Source organism: Leucoraja erinacea, chromosome 23 (assembly GCF_028641065.1).
Source record: "Leucoraja erinacea ecotype New England chromosome 23, Leri_hhj_1, whole genome shotgun sequence".
NCBI lineage: Eukaryota > Metazoa > Chordata > Chondrichthyes > Rajiformes > Rajidae > Leucoraja > Leucoraja erinaceus.
In genome coordinates, this window is record NC_073399.1 from 26,754,000 (window position 1) to 26,772,296 (window position 18,297).

General features: G+C 43.9%; 1 protein-coding gene and 1 long non-coding RNA gene across 2 annotated transcripts in view; one reads left to right on the plus strand and one right to left on the minus strand.

Moving 5' to 3' along the window:
• Positions 1–18,297, plus strand: part of sdk2b (sidekick cell adhesion molecule 2b) — a 656,366-nt gene that overhangs the window by 512,438 nt on the left and 125,631 nt on the right. Inside the window, exons 32-37 of the mRNA XM_055654146.1 lie at positions 182–252; positions 1,339–1,474; positions 2,961–3,017; positions 9,898–9,999; positions 14,423–14,538; positions 17,667–17,853. Of these exons, the coding sequence (XP_055510121.1) occupies positions 182–252; positions 1,339–1,474; positions 2,961–3,017; positions 9,898–9,999; positions 14,423–14,538; positions 17,667–17,853 (669 nt within the window). The remainder of the gene's footprint in view (positions 1–181; positions 253–1,338; positions 1,475–2,960; positions 3,018–9,897; positions 10,000–14,422; positions 14,539–17,666; positions 17,854–18,297) is intronic.
• Positions 10,010–17,861, minus strand: LOC129708415 (uncharacterized). The gene is made up of 3 exons (XR_008725342.1): positions 17,775–17,861; positions 15,459–15,585; positions 10,010–13,165 (listed from the first exon to the last, which is right to left on the minus strand). It is a non-coding gene; the product is annotated as an uncharacterized LOC129708415 (long non-coding RNA).

The window sequence follows — 18,297 nt, forward strand, 5'->3', positions numbered from 1 at the left end:
GTGGGGGAGAAATGGGTGTGAATCCAACTGGGGCACATGATCAGCTGATGAAAGTGTACTTTAATGGAATTCACATCTTTCTCGGCAAAGCCACGTGTTCCAGCAGTGTTGGGGTTCAGTGTCTCTGTGTGGATCTGGGGTTATCAGCACAGCAACACTAACATAACGTCATGTGTTGCAGCTCCCGATGAGGCTCCAGAAATCCTGTCGGTGACGCCGCACACCACCACCTCGGTCATGATCCGATGGCAGGTAGGTTATAGTCGCTGGTGGAAACCTGCCCCGTCCCACTGCGCAGTCTCATTCCATCAACTGTGTGCGGCCACTGGAGCATTGATCCAACCGACAAGAGTGATTCACTGTCACATGTTCCGAAACGCAACAAAGAATTTCTTACTTGCAGCAGCACAGCAGATATGTAGACACTAATATATATGAATACATAAATAAATAGATATGTAAACATACAATTAATCCTGGGATTTATTGTGAAGTGAAGCCACAGAACACTTTATGTCTGAAGAAGGGTCACATCCATGTTTTCAAGAGATGCTGCCTGACCCGATAATTTGCTCCTCCACTATTATGAAACTGATGGGCGCTGTATTTAAACAATGATTCAATGAAACTTTATAGCCACGTGTACCTACGTACAGTGAAATGCTTTGTTTTGCCCACAACCCGGTAAAACCGTACAGCAGACCTCACCCAGGCAGCACACACGTGTCTGGAGCCAAAAACTTTACAAAAGTTCACCGAACCCACAGTCCCATGTGTCCCGAGATTGCTCCCTGGGATGGCGGGTCTGTCATATGAGGAAAGATTGAAAAGACTAGGCTTGTATTCACTGGAGTAGAAGGATGAGAGGATATCTTATAGAAACATATAAAATTATAAAAGGACTGGACAAGCTAGATGCAGGAAAAATGTTCCCAATGTTGGGCAAGTCCAGAACCAGGTGCCACAGTCTTAGAATGAAGGGGAGGTGAGACTGAGGTGAGAAAACACTTTTTCATCCAGAGAGTTGTGAATTTATGGAATTCCCTGCCACAGAGGGCAGTGGAGGCCAAATCACTGGATGGATTTAAGAGAGAGTTAGATGGAGCTCTAGGGGCTAGTGGAGTCAAGGGATATGGGGAGAAGGCAGGCACTGGTTATTGATAGGGGACGATCAGCCATGATCACATTGAATGGCGGTGCTGGCTCGAAGGGCCGAATGGCCTCCTCCTGCACCTATTTTCTATGTTTCTATGTCCAAGAGAGGGAAGATCTCTCGCTGGCTTGTCCCCTCTTCTTTACAACAAAACTCATTGCTGACTCCTTTTCCTTCCCACGAAGCCTCCGGCAGAAGAGAAGATTAATGGGATTCTGTTAGGGTTCCGGATTCGATACCGAGAACTACTGTACGACAGCTATCGAAGTTTCACCCTCCGCAGTGTGGCCAACCCTAGTGCTAAGTGGTCTGAACTTACACGTAAGTTGGTTTTGTTTACATAGCGTGACATGGGTTTACAGATCAAGTTTCCGTCTCCTTTAATGCAGTGTTTCTTTGTTGGTTCGCATGGATGTAGCCTGGCACTTAAATTGATAAAACATGAGTGAAAAAACGACCCTTAATATGGTTAATCACAAAGAGGATAAATTAACAAAAAAAAAGTTCCCCAAAATGTGTTGTTGATGCCTAGGTTGGGATTTCAAAAGTTGAAGGATGTGGATGGAAGATTAATGAGGAGATTCCAGGAAAGAAATGTGATATATACGTTAATTTCAATGCTATGACTAGGGGAGACAACGGAGTTCTTAAACTTTCAAACAAGTAAGAGGACCAAGGTGAATAGTGAAATGGTTCACTTGATGTAGTACTAAGTTAGCATTCTTGCACAGAGCAATACAAGGACACTATGGTCGGTATGAATTAAATGTTTATCATTTGGACTCGAGACACGTTGCAAGGGAAATGCTAAAGGAAGCATTGCTCCATCTCAACCATGCGGTATTAATCCTTGAGCACTTTGCTCCAACCATGATTGGAATAAGCGTGAAAAGTTCATTCCAAGTGCAAAATATTCGGACCGTCTCAACCCAATGTAGAATTGTAGAATTGTAATTTGCTACGAATGTAGTTCAGTATGATATTTGTCAATATCTGTGCTCAAAGACACTTCACGAATGTGACTGCAAACCAGTCTAGGTAAACAGTTTGACATTTACAAAGCAATCCCATCATTGGAATCTCAACCACTGTAGCAAATAATCAAAGGAATCTATACTCATTTGAAATGAGGAAATGATGAATACAACAATGTCTCCACCCTATCTTCTTGCTTCAGCTTTTTCAAATCAGGAATTGTCCATTATATTTTGCCCTTACAATGTTTTTCATGGGGCAAAGCTATAGTATCTTACAACATATTCAGATTATCAGTGTCTTGGTGCACATAACTGTGTTGTGGATGGTTTTTGTATTAATTGAGATTGCTGCACCTGCTTATAATTTTCTTTAACATGCCGTTGAAATGATGTTGTCATGATTGTAGGAGCAGCTTAGTAAGTCTCACCATCACCTTGATGTAAAATTGTACTTACCATTTTGTAAACCCTGCGAGAGACACCATCTAATGTGGACCTTAGATCCAACAACCATGGCAGCAGATAAACAGAAGATTGTGTTGCTCCTACCATTATTATTCCCGAGGTCCCCATTGCCCAGAGCATTGACAGCAGGTTACCTTTTGGCTCGTTCTCCTTTCGCTACTGGTCTGTGGCTTCTTTTGTGTTAACCATGTCTGTCCATTTTTCCAATAACCAGGCGATAATTTGCAATAACCAGACAGTGCTTTTAATGTGTTATTGAATTACAATGGCACTTGCTTTAATGAATGTTACACGAGTGATGTTTGTGTTTACTAATATTCTCTGTTCATTGTAACCTGTATCTTCACACATCACATCTCCTGCAGCAGTGTATCATGTTCGGAACCTGAGTGACTCTACACTCGCACAATATGAGCTGGACAGTAAGTCAACTTTATTACTCTTTATAATGTATAATATATAACTCTATTATCCCACATTTTCTCTCCTCATTTTCAGAAGCCTATAGCCCAAAGGAAACCTTTGGAGGTATATGGGCCAAATGCAGAGAAAGGGGATTAGTAGCAGGGGGAGGGTGTGTTTCCATGCTGTATGACTTGTATGACTCTAAATACAGATATGTCCCTGAACAACTTGGGTCAATAGTTCAACCTCCTCAGTAATTTAATCTACTTAGTTCGGTCAGTTGACCAGAGGTCATCTTTCTGGTGCACATGATCATTCTAGTCACAAGATATCGCTGTCCTCATTCTCTCCCGCCTCACCATAGAATGGGTGACAATGAACAAAGGTTAGCCAAAGGGCAGGTTGTCATCATATCTGGCCAGTTTTGGATGATGACCAAGAAATTACAGTGCCCTCCATAATGTTTGGGACAAAGACCCATCATTTGTTTATTTGCCTCTGTACTCCACAATTTGAGATTTGTAATAGAAAAAAATCACTTGTGGTTAAAGTGCACATTGTCAGATTTTAATAAAGGCCATTTTTATGCATTTTGGTATCACCATGTAGAAATTACAGCAGTGTTTATACATAGTACCCCCATATAAGGGTGCCATAACGTTTGGGAGACAGTGCCTCCATAATGCAGGTATAAGAGAGCTCGCAGCACCTCCAGTCTTTCCATCACCTTTGGAAACTTTTAATGCTGTTTATCAACATGAGGACCAAAGTTGTGCCAATGAAAGTCAAAGAAGCTATTATGATTCTGCGAAACAAGAATACAACTGTTAGAGACATCAGCCAAACCTTAGGCTTACCAAAATCAACTGTTTGGAACATCATTAAGAAGAAAGAGAGCATTGGTGAGCTTATTAATCGCAAAGGGACTGGCAGGCCAAGGAAGACCTCCACAGCTGATGACAGAAGAATTCACTCTGTAATAAAGAAAAATCATCAAACACCTGTGTGACAAATCAGAAACACTCTTCAAGAGTCAGGTGTGGATTTGTCAATGACCACTGTCCACAGAAGACTTCATGAACAGAAATACAGGAGCCACTGGTTAGCTGCAAAATCAAGATGGCCAGGTTACAGTTTGCCAAGAAGTACTTAAAAGAGCAACCACAGTTCTGGAAAAAGATCTTGTGGACAGATGAGACAAAGATTAACTTCTATCAGAGTGATGGGAAGAGCAAAGTATGGAGCAGAGAAGGAACTGCCCAAGATCCAAAGCATACCACCTCATCTGTGAAACAGGGTGGTAGGGGTGTTATAGCATATAGCATAGGGGGTGCTGTCCTGTGCACAGCTGCCCTGCCAGCAGTTGTCTGTCTTTTCACCGTTTTATTTTTAGTTAGTTAAAGTGTTTTGTTTGGAGGTCTAGACTTTTTTGTGTGGGGGGGAGGGGAGGGGGAAACTGCCTTTCAGGGTCCCTACCTGGTCGGAGAGGCAGCTTTTCTCCGGGCTGCAGCTTCGACCCGTCCTCGCGGCCTACCAGCGGGCCTGGAGCAGCGTTACCTGTCGCGGACCGCCAGAACCTCGGCTTCGGCAGAGGCACAGCGCTGGAGCGCTATCGTGGAGCAGTCGATGCCTTGCCTGGTTCGCCGCGCTGGAGCTCCGGTGAGCTGAGACCGCCGGGTAAAACATCGCGGAGCTGCGGGACTGTGGAGCGACCAGCTGCGGGCGGCGGCGCCGAACTTTACACTGGGAGCCTGGGATCTCGCGACGATATCACCAGTTGTGGAGCTCCAACTGGCGCAGCCTTGTCGGCTTCGGAAGCCGCAGCCTCCAGTACGGAGGTGGCCGTTCCAGTGTTCCCAGGCTGCTGTGAGGACTCTCCCGACGCCGGAGCACCACCACCCGGCGAGAACGGCCAGGAACATCGGGCCTCCATAGAGGCAACTGTGGAGGCCTCAATAGGCCCGACTATGGGTGAACTGGGGTTGGGGACTGGACTTTGTGCCTTCCCTCATGGTGGGAGCCATTGTGGGGGGATTTTCTTTGTGTTTAAGACTCTCATTGGTGTTATGTCTGTATTCTTTCTTTGTGTGCTGCAAAATGGCAAAAAGCATTTCACTTCATTACACCTCGGTGTATGTGAATGTGTCTAATAAAATACCTTTGATACCTTTGATACCTTTGATGTATGGCTGCTGAAGGTACTGGCTGACTTATCTTCATTGATGATACAAATGCTGAAGGTAGTAGCTTAATAAATTCTGAAGTGTATAGACACATCCTATCTGCTCAAGTTCAAACCAATGCATCAAAACTCATTGGCCGGCAGTTCAATAATCCCAAACATACTGCTGAAGCAACAAAGGAGTTTTTCAAAGCTAAAAAATGGGCAATTCTTGAGTGGCCAAGTCAATCACCTGATCTGAACCCATGTCTTTTAAGAGAAAACTAGCCTAGCCCCCAAAACAAGCATCAGCTAAATCTTCATGTTGAAGAATACAGTATCGCAGGGACTAGCCCCCAAAACAAGCATCAGCTAAAGATGGCTACAATACAGGCCTGGGAGAGCATCGCCAGAAATGAAATGGTGATGTCCATGAAACACAGACTTTAAGTAGTCATTGCATGTAAAGGATATGCGGGGGGGGGGGGGGGTTTCTATTACAAATCTCAAATTGTGGAGTACAGAGGCAAATAAATATATATTTTTATGTTTAATTGTTCAGTATTGTATCATTGATCTTCATGCTGATGTATGCTCTCAACTGGAGGGGAGGAGGAGGAAGGCGACTGACCCCTGCTCCAAGTTGGTCGTTTTTGCAAAGTCTGAAGAAGGGTCTCGACCCGAAACGTCACCCATTCCTTCTCTCCAGAGATGCTGCCTGTCCCGCTGAGTTACTCCAACATTGTGTGCCTGTCTACCTTTGGTTGTTTCTGCGTTTTGTGTCACTTCAGCAGCTGGGCATAAAGCACAATTGTGTTGATGTCACAGGGATGTTGTTACCGAGGGGCATTAGAATGAAAAATATTAATTACGAAGAGCATCAAAAAGCTAGGCCCCATTTCAAAAAGTTTGAGTCGCTCGAAAGATCAAAAAAACTATAAATTGCAGGTCAAATCCAAACCAGATCTTAATCCCCAGCTGACCTGATCTGCTCACCCATCAGCAGACATGAACATTTCTTCAGGGAGCATCACGTAAATCCTGCAGATATCATGATTGATTACGATGTTAAATCCGATCATCTGAGGACATTCACTGAGATCCTTTTGCCCTCCTGCCTAAAATCAATTACTCTTAGTTGTTAGTGTACTGTATTTACAGAAACACCATAACAATAATCTTTCAGCATGATCTTTAACTGTAGGCTTATCTTCTCTGAGTTTGTACTCACCTTTGTTCAAAGCTGAAAAAAAGACACAAAATACTGGAGTAACTCGGCGGGTCAGGCAGTAATTTTGAAGAGAACAGGTGAGGTCTCGGGTCAGGATAGTTTGAAGAAGGGTCCCAACCCAAAACGTTACCGATCCATGTTCTCCACAGATGTTGCCTGACTTCCTAAGTTACTCCAACACTATGTTTTTTTGTAAACGGGCATCTACAGTTCCTTGTTTCTGCTCTGTTCAAAGCTGTCTCTTCCAGAGGAGGTCACCGATTAACATTCTCAACACATGCTCTACCTATTTCTTTCCTTGCAATCCAGCACAGTTACCTCCAACAGCTAACCCTGTACACTGCAAACACGAGCCCTGGGTCACTCCTGCTTTATGCCTCTTGGATACTTAATTCTCGCACTCATGCAGAAATAACGCTAAAAGTTACTAACTATCATGTGTATTATTGGTGTCTGAATGAGGTGAGATTTGGCCTTGCACAAACTGGAAGATATATTAACAGAAGATTTTGTTAAGCTCAACAACATTTAATCCACCTTAAGTCGCACTTGACAAACTTGTAATCCATTTTAAGATTTACCTGACACAATCTTTAGTCCTCAAGCACAGAGGGTTATGTATATAGTGAGTGTTACCTGGTCTGTAGTGAGCAACTTGCTGATAAAATATAAAAAATCACAAATCAAAAATAATCTAAGCCTCTCAAAGCGAGAGCAGTGGCGAGCAGTGAGGCTGTGACTGCAGGAAGATGTAGATGGTCTGGTCAGTCTGGCAGGAAAAGGGTGGCTTTTTTAAGCAACCATTATTACAAGCCATCCCAGTGTATAAACACCTTCACACGAGCAAACTCTCCTTATGCAACTACACACAAAAGTCCGATTACGTACGCATGTTCAATCCAATGAACAGCATTACCAGTTTCCTCTCTCTCCACTTTTAGAAATTGTCTTACCTTATCAGTCTGATGTGCTTTTGACACCATGTAGTTCAGTAATGAGGAGGTCTCTGATTGCCGTAGTGGGAGAATTTTGTGTATCTTCCAACTGAGGGTGTCGAAGTTTAAAGGGAGACGGCAGGAGTTGGGGTTGAGAGGGAAAGATACATCAGTCATGCTGGAATGGCAGAGTAGACTCGATGGGCCAAATGGTGACAGAATCTCAATCCCAAATCCGGATCAATGTAATATGTCATTGTCCCTCTAGAGGGAAGTCACATCAAGACAAGGTTCTTAAAACAATTAGCAAATAATGAACCTTGGACCAACGCTGAGATCTTCTGCCAGGCAGTGCCAGCTGGGACCAGGAACATAGGATGTGATTGGAAATCTTTAATGGGGAATGGTTTTAAAAGAAATTAAGTCCTGGCTTCCATCAAGCAAAGATGACTAAAATAAGATGTTATGTTAGAAAAGTCCACACACAGAGATAACAAAGAGACAAATGCTGCATAAAACCTTCAGAAACAGACAGGCTGACCTTCACAGTCACATACCAAAATAGGTTGTACAAAGGCAAAGAATATTAATCACAATAATACATTTTATTTATAATCATAATAGTTAGGGTGACAGGCCTCCCAGGGGACTGCGATGGAGTAGGGCGGCGAGGCCTGTCTGGGCCAAAGGAGCCTCAGCGGCGGCAACGATGGGAGCCTTGGCGGCACTAGCGTGAGCCTTGGCAGCAACAGGAATCCTGACGGTGGTGGGGGGGGGCGGCGGCGGGAACCTCAGCGCCGGTGGGGCCTCGCCATCGACCCGCAATCAATGGTCAATTAGCGTGAGGGGGGGGAGAGGAAGACAAGGGGGACCCGGCATGGGGAGGACCACTGTGAGAGACGGTGGGAGAACAAAGGGGGACTCGGCATGAGGGAGGGGGGCACTTTAGAATCCTCTGCCCAGGGGATAAGTGTGTTTGTTCATTTGTTCCGGTGTACACGACCGCCAGCCAACAGTCGCTTGTCTTTTTCTTTTTGTTTTCACTTTTAATTTCAAGTTTTCGTGTACCTTGTGTGTTGTGACTGTTGCCAGACCAATTTCCCTCTGGGGATGAATAAAGTTCTATCGTATCGTTATCGTACCATTAAAGAATGATTCAGGCAAGTTCAAAAACAAAATTGCAGTGAATGACTGAAGGAAAAGGGATTATCATTAAATTACTTGCTGGTTATTTTCTTGAGCGGTTCATTAGGGATAAAGGGATAAAGACATTGGATTACTTTTTCAAATTTGATTCTGAAACTTGGGTCAGAATATTTGTAAATATGTGGCCATGATGAAAAGATGGTGTGCAAAACATCTCACAGGCATAATTGCTTCCTTTATTGGCATGGCTAATTTTGTAGATAAATTATCACAAATTAATTATTTATGCCCCCTGCCCCCCACCCCCCCTTGCCATTATCGACCCTAGTGCCCATTTAACTGACTAAGACAACATTCCAAAGTTCGAGGAAACCGGAGCACTTGGTTACAAACTCATTCGGTCACCGGGAGAACATGCAAACTCCACGCAGACAGCATCTGAGGGCAGGATCCAACTTGGGTTCTGGGGCATTCAGCATCCCATCTTAGTTCCTCATTCAAGATGTGGGACCAGTGTGTAATCTTGCTGTGATCCAAACCTCCTTCTGGTCTCGTGATCTGAGATGATCAGATGGCCGTGCGGCACAGTGGTGCAGCGGTAGAGTTTCTGCCTTACAGTGCTAGAGACCCGGGTTCGATCCTGGCTACGGGGGCTGTCTGTATGGAGTTTGCACGTTCTACCCGAGACGGCTCCGATCGATCCGGTTTCCTCCCACACACCAATGATGTGTGGGTTTGTAAGTTGATTGGGTTCGGTAAAGATTGTAAATTGTCCCTCATGTGTAGGATAGCGCTAGTGTACAGGGTGATCGTTGGTCAGCGTGAACTTGTTGGGCCAACGGGGCTGTTTCCATGCTGTATCTCTGAAGCCTAACCATGTTAATGGTCATGAGAGGAGAGCCGTTAGACTGGTGCAACATCTGGATAGTTTCACCAGTACAATCATCATAGATTTTGGAACAATTCGTGCATTGCTGACTTCAGCTTGCTGTGATGTTGTTTATTTGATATTCCAGCCGTCCGCGTACAAAATCCCACAGGAAATGCCAATCATCGAGTTTCACTCATGGAAATCTTTAGTAGAGAACAGAGCTGGCCAAGACTCGGCTTTTGTGAAAGGAGGCAGAGCGTAGTTCTGGGCCCAGACTGTGGAGAAGGGGGAAGAGCGGGGGGGGGGGGGGGGGGGGGGGGGGGGGGGGGGGAAGGGGGTAGGGGTGGTGAACAGAGTCCACTTCAGCCCGCAGCATCGGCTGCGATCCAGAAACCAAGGGTTTGTCACTCAATCTCACAGCATCATCACCACCACAGTTTCACAGTTAGACAGGCTCACCCAATCGTTCTACTCAATGACTGCTCAAGATATCTGACTGTGCAAAATTCTCGACAGTTATGTTAACTATAACGACTTTTTTTAATCCACACAGAGCTGAACAAGCACAGACGTTATGAAATCCGAATGAGCGTGTATAACGCAGTGGGGGAGGGGCCGACCAGTCCTCCTCAAGAGGTGTTTGTGGGCGAGGCAGGTAGGTACAACGGCATGAAGAGACTGTCAAATCCAGCAAAGTGCTCGGTTTACGCAGCGGGTCAGGCAGCATCTCTGGAGGACACGGATAGGCGACGACTCACAGTTGGAGATCAGGACCCAGTCACCGATCCATGTCCTCCACAGATGCTACCTGACCCTCGTGTGTTACTCCAGCACTAACCTGTACTATGGTAATATCTGACCAAGCACTAAACTTCCTCAGCTCTGTCACAGGTTTCACACAACCATTCAAGCCCTGGATTTAGTGGCAGCAATAATCCTAAGGCTCTCAACATTTACTGCTACATAATAAATCAAAGAGTAACTTTCTGGATTTTGCACAAGCGTTAGATCATAAGATCATTAAATATAGGAAGAGAATTAGGCTGTTTAGCCCTTCAAGCCTGTTCTGCCATTTGATCATGGCTGATCCATTTTTCCACTCAACCCCATTCATAATATTATTCCATTTAGACATAGTAAACAGACAAACCTTCTTTCCTGCTTCCCCACAAACTTTGTTTTGCCTCTACCTCACTGAGAGACCTGGCAGTAAAGGAAATAAAGGTCTCTATCTGTCCTGCCTACCACACTCCACACCATCCTTCCAGTTACAACTTGGTTACTCAACTGCAGGTAAATATTGGCTGCACATGAAGAATTAGAAACATTGAAAATAGGTGCAGGAGTAGGCCATTCGGCCCTTTGAGCCAGCATCACCATTCAATATGATCATGGCTGATCGTCTAAAATCAGTACCTCGTTCCTGCTTTTTCTCCATATCCCTTGATTCCTTTAGCCCATAGAGCTAAATCTAACTCTCTTGAAAACATCCAGTGAATTCGCCTCCACTGCCTTCTGTGACAGAGAATTCCACAGATTCATAACTCTCTGGGTGATTTTTTTTTTCCTAATCTTAGTCCTAAATGGCCTACCCCTTATTCTTAAATTAAGGAGGCCAGTTCTCCGGATACTTTCAAGAGAGAGCTAAATAGGACTCTTAACGATAGCAGAGACACAGGATATGGGGAGAAGGCAGGAACGGGTTAACGGGGCACTGATTGGGGATGATCAGCATTGATCACATTGAATGACGGTGCTGGCTTGAAAGGCTGAATGGCCTCCTCCTGCACCTATTGTCTATTGTCTATTAAAAAGTGACCCCTGGTTCTGGATTCCACCAACATCGGGAACATTTTTCCTGCATCTAGCCTGTCCAATCCTTTAAGAATGTTATATATTTCTATATGATCTCCTCTCATCCTTCTAAATTCCAGTGAATACAAGCCCAGTCGACCCAATGTTCATCATATGTCCGTCCTGCCATCCCAGGAATTAACCTGGCGAACCTACGCTGCACTCCCTCAATAACAATAATGTCCTTCCTCAAATTAGGACACCAAAACTGCACACAATGCTGCAGGTGCGGTCTCACCAGGGCCTTGTACAACTGCAGTAGGACCTCCTTGCTCAAATCCTCTCGCAATGAAGGCCAACATGCCATTAGCTTTCTTCACTGCCTGCTGTACCTGCATGCTTACTTTCCATGACTGTTATACAAGGATATCCAGATCTCGTTGAACCTCCCCTTTTCCTAATCTAACACCGCACAGATAATAATCTGCCTTCCTGTTCTTGCCACCAAAATGGATAACCTCACATTTATCCACATTATACTGCATCTGTCATGCATCTGCCCACTCACCCAACCTATCCAAGTCACCCTGCCGCCTCATAGCATCCTCATCGCAACTCACACTGCCACCCAGCTTTGTGTTACCCGATATCTTGGAGATGTCACATTTAATTCGCTCATCTAAATAGTTAATAAATATTGTAAACAACTGGTATCCCAGCACCGAGCCTTTCGGCATTCCATTAGTCACTGCCTGCCAATCAGAAATCTACCCGTTAATTCCTACTCTTTGCTTCCTGTCCGCCAACCAGTTCCCTGTCCATGTCAATACCCTACCCCCAATACCATGTGCTCTAATTTTGCACACTACTCTCTTGTGTGGGACCTTGTCAAAGGCTTTTTGATTAATGATAATAGAAGCATCCCCCTGCTCCGTACATGGAGCCTCATTCCTGCAAATGTTGATTATCATTGGAGCGTTTTCTTTAACTTTCTATCTGTTTTGATTTCTCTTTCCTCCTTGCTCCCTCATTTCCAATTATATTTCAATTTTTATACTTTTTCAGCTTGTATTCATGACGGAGTATTCTAGTATTCTAACTTCTGCATCCTGGTTTAGACTCTACATGTCCCATCACCGGTTTTTTTTCCAATCTGATTTGGTTGAGGCATCATCTTGCTTGTTTTGTTCACACAAAACACGCTGAGCCCACAGAAGTCCTGATACAGGCTTTCGATCCATAGCGCCAACCATTCCTTTCCCTCCACGGATGCTGCCAGACTCTTTGAGTCTCTTGTGGTATGGCCAGAGTGTACGGCCTCTTGTGTCTCCATGCACAGCTTAGCCAGCTCATCAAATGAGTGCATTCGGGGCTTCTATGCTGGGATATTGAAATTAACTAATGGTTCACTTGTCCTGTCAGTTTCCAAGCACTTGTGCACTGAAACATCTCAGAGTATGAGGCATCTGTAAAAATAAAGCCCCTTTATCCTGTATCTGTACACTGTAGATTGATCGACTGTAATCATATACATGAATAGTCTTTCCGCTGACTGGTTAGCATGCAACAAAAAGCTTTTCACTGTACATGTGACAATAAACTAAGCTAAAAAATTAAAGTTCACAATGTAAATTTGTCCTCCAACAATAAAAGTCCTCATCAACGTTAACACCAGTATTTAAAGGACATTTGGATAGGTACATAGATACGAAAGGTTTAGAATGATATTGGGCAAACATGGACAAATGGGTCTACCTTAGATGGGCATCTTGGTCAGCACGGATGAGTTGGACTGAAGGACCTGTTTCCATCCTCTTTGACTGAGATAGCAGAGAACACTTTATCAATGTGTCCGAGTCCCACTAGAGGGACCTGTTTCTGAGATGTGCTTCTTGGAGTGGCATCAACAAACTAGAAGAACAGAGTTGTGGGAAAGTCAGCCCGTGGAGATGGACCTTGAGGTCATCTGCCAGTCAGCGCCAGTGAGACTGAAGGTTAAGTACACTATTCCATGCCAGCAGACTCTACTGGAGAGAGGGACAGATTAAAATTAATTACATCCAAGCTTTGGTGGAAAAATGAAAAAATATTTTAAAACTGTAATACAAATAGGGAACATGGAAATAAGTGTTAAGCAAATAGACGAATGGAAAAATCAACAACGATAACTAAAAAAATAAAATAAAATCTCAGAGTGAAAACAGGATGAACCTTGGAAAGGACATAAAGCATCAAAATAAATGACAAAGTTCACTGGAGAAAAGTATAGAGATGGACATTAAACACAATAATAAACCTCTATTAGCATTGAAAGGCAAAAATAGTTGTAAGATATTTTTTACATTGAATATTTGAAGATTAAGGTTCAATTTATTACTTGAGTAACTGCGGATCAGGCAGCATCACTGGAGAACATGGATTGGCGAAGTTTCAGATCGAGACCTTCAGATTGAAGCATGGTCTCAATTCGAAACATCACCTATCCATGTCCTCCAGAGTTGCTGCCTGACCCACTGAGTTACTCCAGCACTTTGTGTCCTTTCATGTATTAACCAGCATCAGCAGTTTCATTATTTCTACATTGTCAAATTTCTTGCTAATGCGTTAAATTAGTTTCCTGTTTTGTCTCCTTCATGACGGAGAATTTATTTTGTACATTTGACATATTCCCCTAGAGTTTATGCCTCAGCCTTGCGAGTGTTTGACTGTAAAATGTTTTGCACATTTGCAGCTTGATTTTGAATGAGAAATTGTGTTACCTTGTTCATACATCGAGCGTGGGGTTACAGAAGTGGAACTAAGCATGGGTGGGGCAGAGGAAATCAGACAATTAATTACATGGAGAATTAACATTAAGTGACATTAACAGGACGCCAAAGTGATTTGGATTATTTCCTATTTTGTTCTACCCGCCTCAATCATTTGGAAGGATAGGAGAATTTTAAACTATACTCACAACCCATCCCATAACCTGTGTAGGAAGGAACTGGAGATGTTGGTTTACACTGAAGATAGGCACAAAATCCTTTCTAACATTTTCTCGTTTCCAGTTTATTTTCCCCCCAACCCCAAATATATTTCAGTCTCGTTCTGACACAAAATATCACCTATTCTTTTTCTCCAGTGATCCTGCCTGATCTACTGAGTTACTCCAGCACTCTGTGTCCATCCCATAACTTAATGTTTTAATTTTGTACTTTGTGTCCATCCCATAACTTCATGTTTTAATTTCTGCCGCAAGGTCGTACTTTAATTCTTACAACCACTCTGTTTCTTTTGTTCAGTCCCCACTGCGCCCGCCCAGAACGTGCAGGTTCAGGGTTCAACAGCAACACAGTTGGACGTGTCCTGGGAACCTCCCCCACCAGAAGCACAGAACGGAGACATGCAGGGGTACAAGGTACAGTCAGCCGCTGTTAACATAGAGAGGAAACAGCAAAGGAGACAATGGCAAAACATAGCAGCAAAATCCATCAATACTTTAACACAATGCATATAAAGCCACATGGCTGAAGAATCCTAAACAAACAAATCAAAGATTTGCCATAGATAGACACAAAATGTTTAAGAAAGAACTGCAGATGCTGGTAAAATCGAAGGTAGACACAAAATGCTGGAGAAACTCGGCGGGTGAGGCAGCATCTATGGAGAGAGAAATGGGTGATGTTTCAGGTCAAAATAAAAGGTTGGACCTTACTGGGTCTCGACCTGAAACGTCACCCATTCCTTCTCTCCAAAGATGCTGCCTGTCCCGCTGAGTTACTCCAGCTTTTTGTGTTTATCTTTGGTTGAAACCACCATGGGCAGTTCCTTCCTGCAACTAATGATTTGCCATTGTATTGGAATGCTGGAAAAACTGTATTATATGTTGGTCAACAAATACGGTGATTTGGAGAGATCATAATTAATTTTCTGCAGAAATGTTATACAGGTACTTTAAGATAACTCCAAAATATTTTTAAATAGTTTTATTACTGTGTCATCATTTGATAAAAGGACACTTCCAGTTCTCAAGCTGGGCAGTTTGTTATTTAATATTGCTTAGTTTTCATCTCTTCATTGTGGCCATAGATCTCCATTCACTTTAATTTCAGATTTCCAGACTCTCCTCACCTGCCAATCGCCCCCCTCGCCTGTATCCACCTATCACTCACCAGGCTTTGTCCACCCCACTCCCTCTTTTTTCAAGCTTTCTCCCCCCTACTTCATCAGCCTGAACTCTCTATTCTCTCCACACACCCCCCTCCATTCTCTTCACCCTCCCCTTAGGTTATCTCCACTCCTCCCGCTCTTTGCCAGTTTAAACAGCTCCATGCTCACCCAGTTCTGTTGGAGGGTCAGTGACTGGGAACATGAACTCTTCGTTGTGTAGGAAGGATCCGCAGATGCCGGTAGATACCAAAGATCCACAAAGTGCTGGAGTAACTCTGCGGGTCAGGCAGCATCTCTGGAGAAAAAGAAAGAGTGACATTTCAGGTCGGGACCTTCATCAGACTGAAGATCTTCTTTATTCCCATCCTACAGCTGCTGCCTGATGTCCTGAATATATCTCTTCTGTTTCTACTGCAGATTTCAGCATTTGCTGAAAACCGTTCACTTTTTCCGCATTATTCAACACAGAGTGGATTAAATTGTTGCTAGCAAGTTTTCTAGAGAACACTGTCAGAGTTGTACTTGGCTGGTTGCTTCTGTAACCTGAACCAAAAATGCTAATTTACCAACCCAGCACCAATTCCTCGCTCCTGCCCCACTGGAGAGGTGGTGTCACTAAGTCATACTCTTACTCCACAGTCACCTATCCTTGACATATTCACAGCGTTTAGAAAAATCCACGGAGGTAATTTTTCCCTTTCTTAATATGAAAGCACTGAGGATAATTATGGTACTTCTGCTGTTGGAAGAGTAAGGTACTTGTGCCACAATGTCTGAAAATCAAATGATGGAGTTTAATCTCTCAGTCGCCCAGGATAGACTTCCTGATGCAGCAGGAGAAACTCCAAGTAAACCCACATTCAACATGTCTGCATTTTGGGAAAGTCAGTAAGTGTTTCAAGAATTTAATTTTTTTTTTTAAAGAACATACTCATCAAGTTTTGGAAAAACCATCTAATCAAATTATAAAGTTTCTCACGGTCTTAATAACCATTGGAGGATAAACTCACAGATGTTTGAGCTGTCGATCTGTGCAGTATCCTCAGATAGCTTGTGAGGTGAATGGGAAACACTGGCTCTTTTAAAAGATGGCAGGTCTTATGACCATACATTCTGTATTTAATGATGTCTGAAAGACGTGTTCATGAAAGGCAGGCAATGGTGGACCTTGCCTCAGGTTCTTTAACAAGATGTTTGCAGTCTTCTGTTTAGTGCATGGTCCATGTGATATGTTCAGACGTATTGGTCTGAAGTTTCACATCTGCGGCAGAGTGGAAGTTCCTCGAGAAGTTGCTTCTGTTCGTTCTCTTGTCCCCTGCTGCCACACGCCTTCACATGTGGGAAGGAACTGCAGATGCTGGTTTAAACTGAAGATAGGCACAAAAAGCTGGAGTAACTCAGCGGGACAGGCAAATCTCGACCCATTCCTTCTCTCCAGTGATGCTGCCTGTCCTGCTGAGTTACCCCAGATTTTTGTGTCTATCTACACAGACCATTACAGTGTTCAGTCGTCATTTTGAATATGTCTAATGGTAAAATTCCCAACCCATTTCCCCGACCTTTCACCCCAACATCCAAATTACTGTTCCTGCTCACTCCACTGACCCTTTGGCCAAGGTCCACTTTGCCCGGGCCACCAGCCACCCGACCCATGGGCAGCACATTGGGCAGCACATTGCAGGAATATGTTGGTGTGACCGGGAAGGCAAGCAGTATTTGGGTGTGTTTAGTTTATTCCACATATGAATATAATTTATCGGACTTTAGTTGGGCCACACATGGAGCACTGTTTGCCATTCTGGTCGCCCCATTACAGGAAGGATGTGGAGGCTTTGGAGAGGGTGTAGAAGAGGTTCCCCAAAATGATGCCTGGATTGGAGGGTATTGGCTATGGGGAGAGGTATTGGACAAACTTTGATTGTTTGATTGATTGTTTTCTCTGGAACATTGGAGATTGCACGGAGATCAGATGGAAGTATATGAAATTAATGAGAGGCACAGATAGGGTAGACAGTCACAACCTTTTTCCCCCAGGTGGAAATAGCAAATACTAGAGGGCATAGCTATAAGGTGAAAGAGGCAAAGTTTAAATGAGATGTGCAGGGCATGTTTTTTCCACAGAGGGTAATAAGCACTTGGATATGCAGGGAGGGATATGGATTATGTGCAGGCAGATAAGAGTTGGTCTCGCCATTGTGTTTGGCACAGACATTGCAGGCCAAAGGGCCTGTTCTTGAGTTGTACTGTTCTATATGCTATGTCATTTTTAAATTTCACACCAGATCTTGAGGATGATGCGTAATGAGACAGCATCAACACTATTGGTTGTACTCTTGGAATCAACACTAAAGCTGAGAGTTCTGGGTTTCCTTTCAGATTTATTACTGGGAGTTCCAGCGCCAGAATGAGACGGAGAAACTGAAGACTCTCTTCCTCCCTGAAACCACCATGAAACTGAAGAACCTGACCGGGTACACCACCTACCTCATCAGCGTGAGTGCCTTCAATGCCGCTGGTGATGGACCAAGGAGCACTCCCATCAGGAGCCGCACGCAACAGGCAGGTAAGAGAAAGCAGCCGTGGAAGAAATAGTCATAGCATACTCCTTGAGGTCAAAGGAGATCTTGTGATTGTGCGTTAAAGTAGACACTGTATTTCACGCAATGTCGTCTGAAAGTCTTGCCCAAGGGTCTGCTGTTGGCCGCTGGTCCACAGGTGCAGTGTAATTGACAGAGAAGCCACACAGTTCAATTACGCCTTCAATCCAACACTATTGCCTTTAGGTTCACAGGGTTATCTCAGTAATTGCTCAAAGGGCAAAGGTCCTGCTTCTGTGTCAGAAAGTTGTGTGTATAATTCCCATTCCAGCCACCTGTGCTCTTGTCATGGTGAACAGGTTAAGACAGGAATGAGAGCATCAAAGTACGATTTTTCAGACAAAATGATGAACTAAGTCAGACCCGTTCTGCTCGCTCAGGTGAATGTCAAAGAATTCATGGCAATTTCT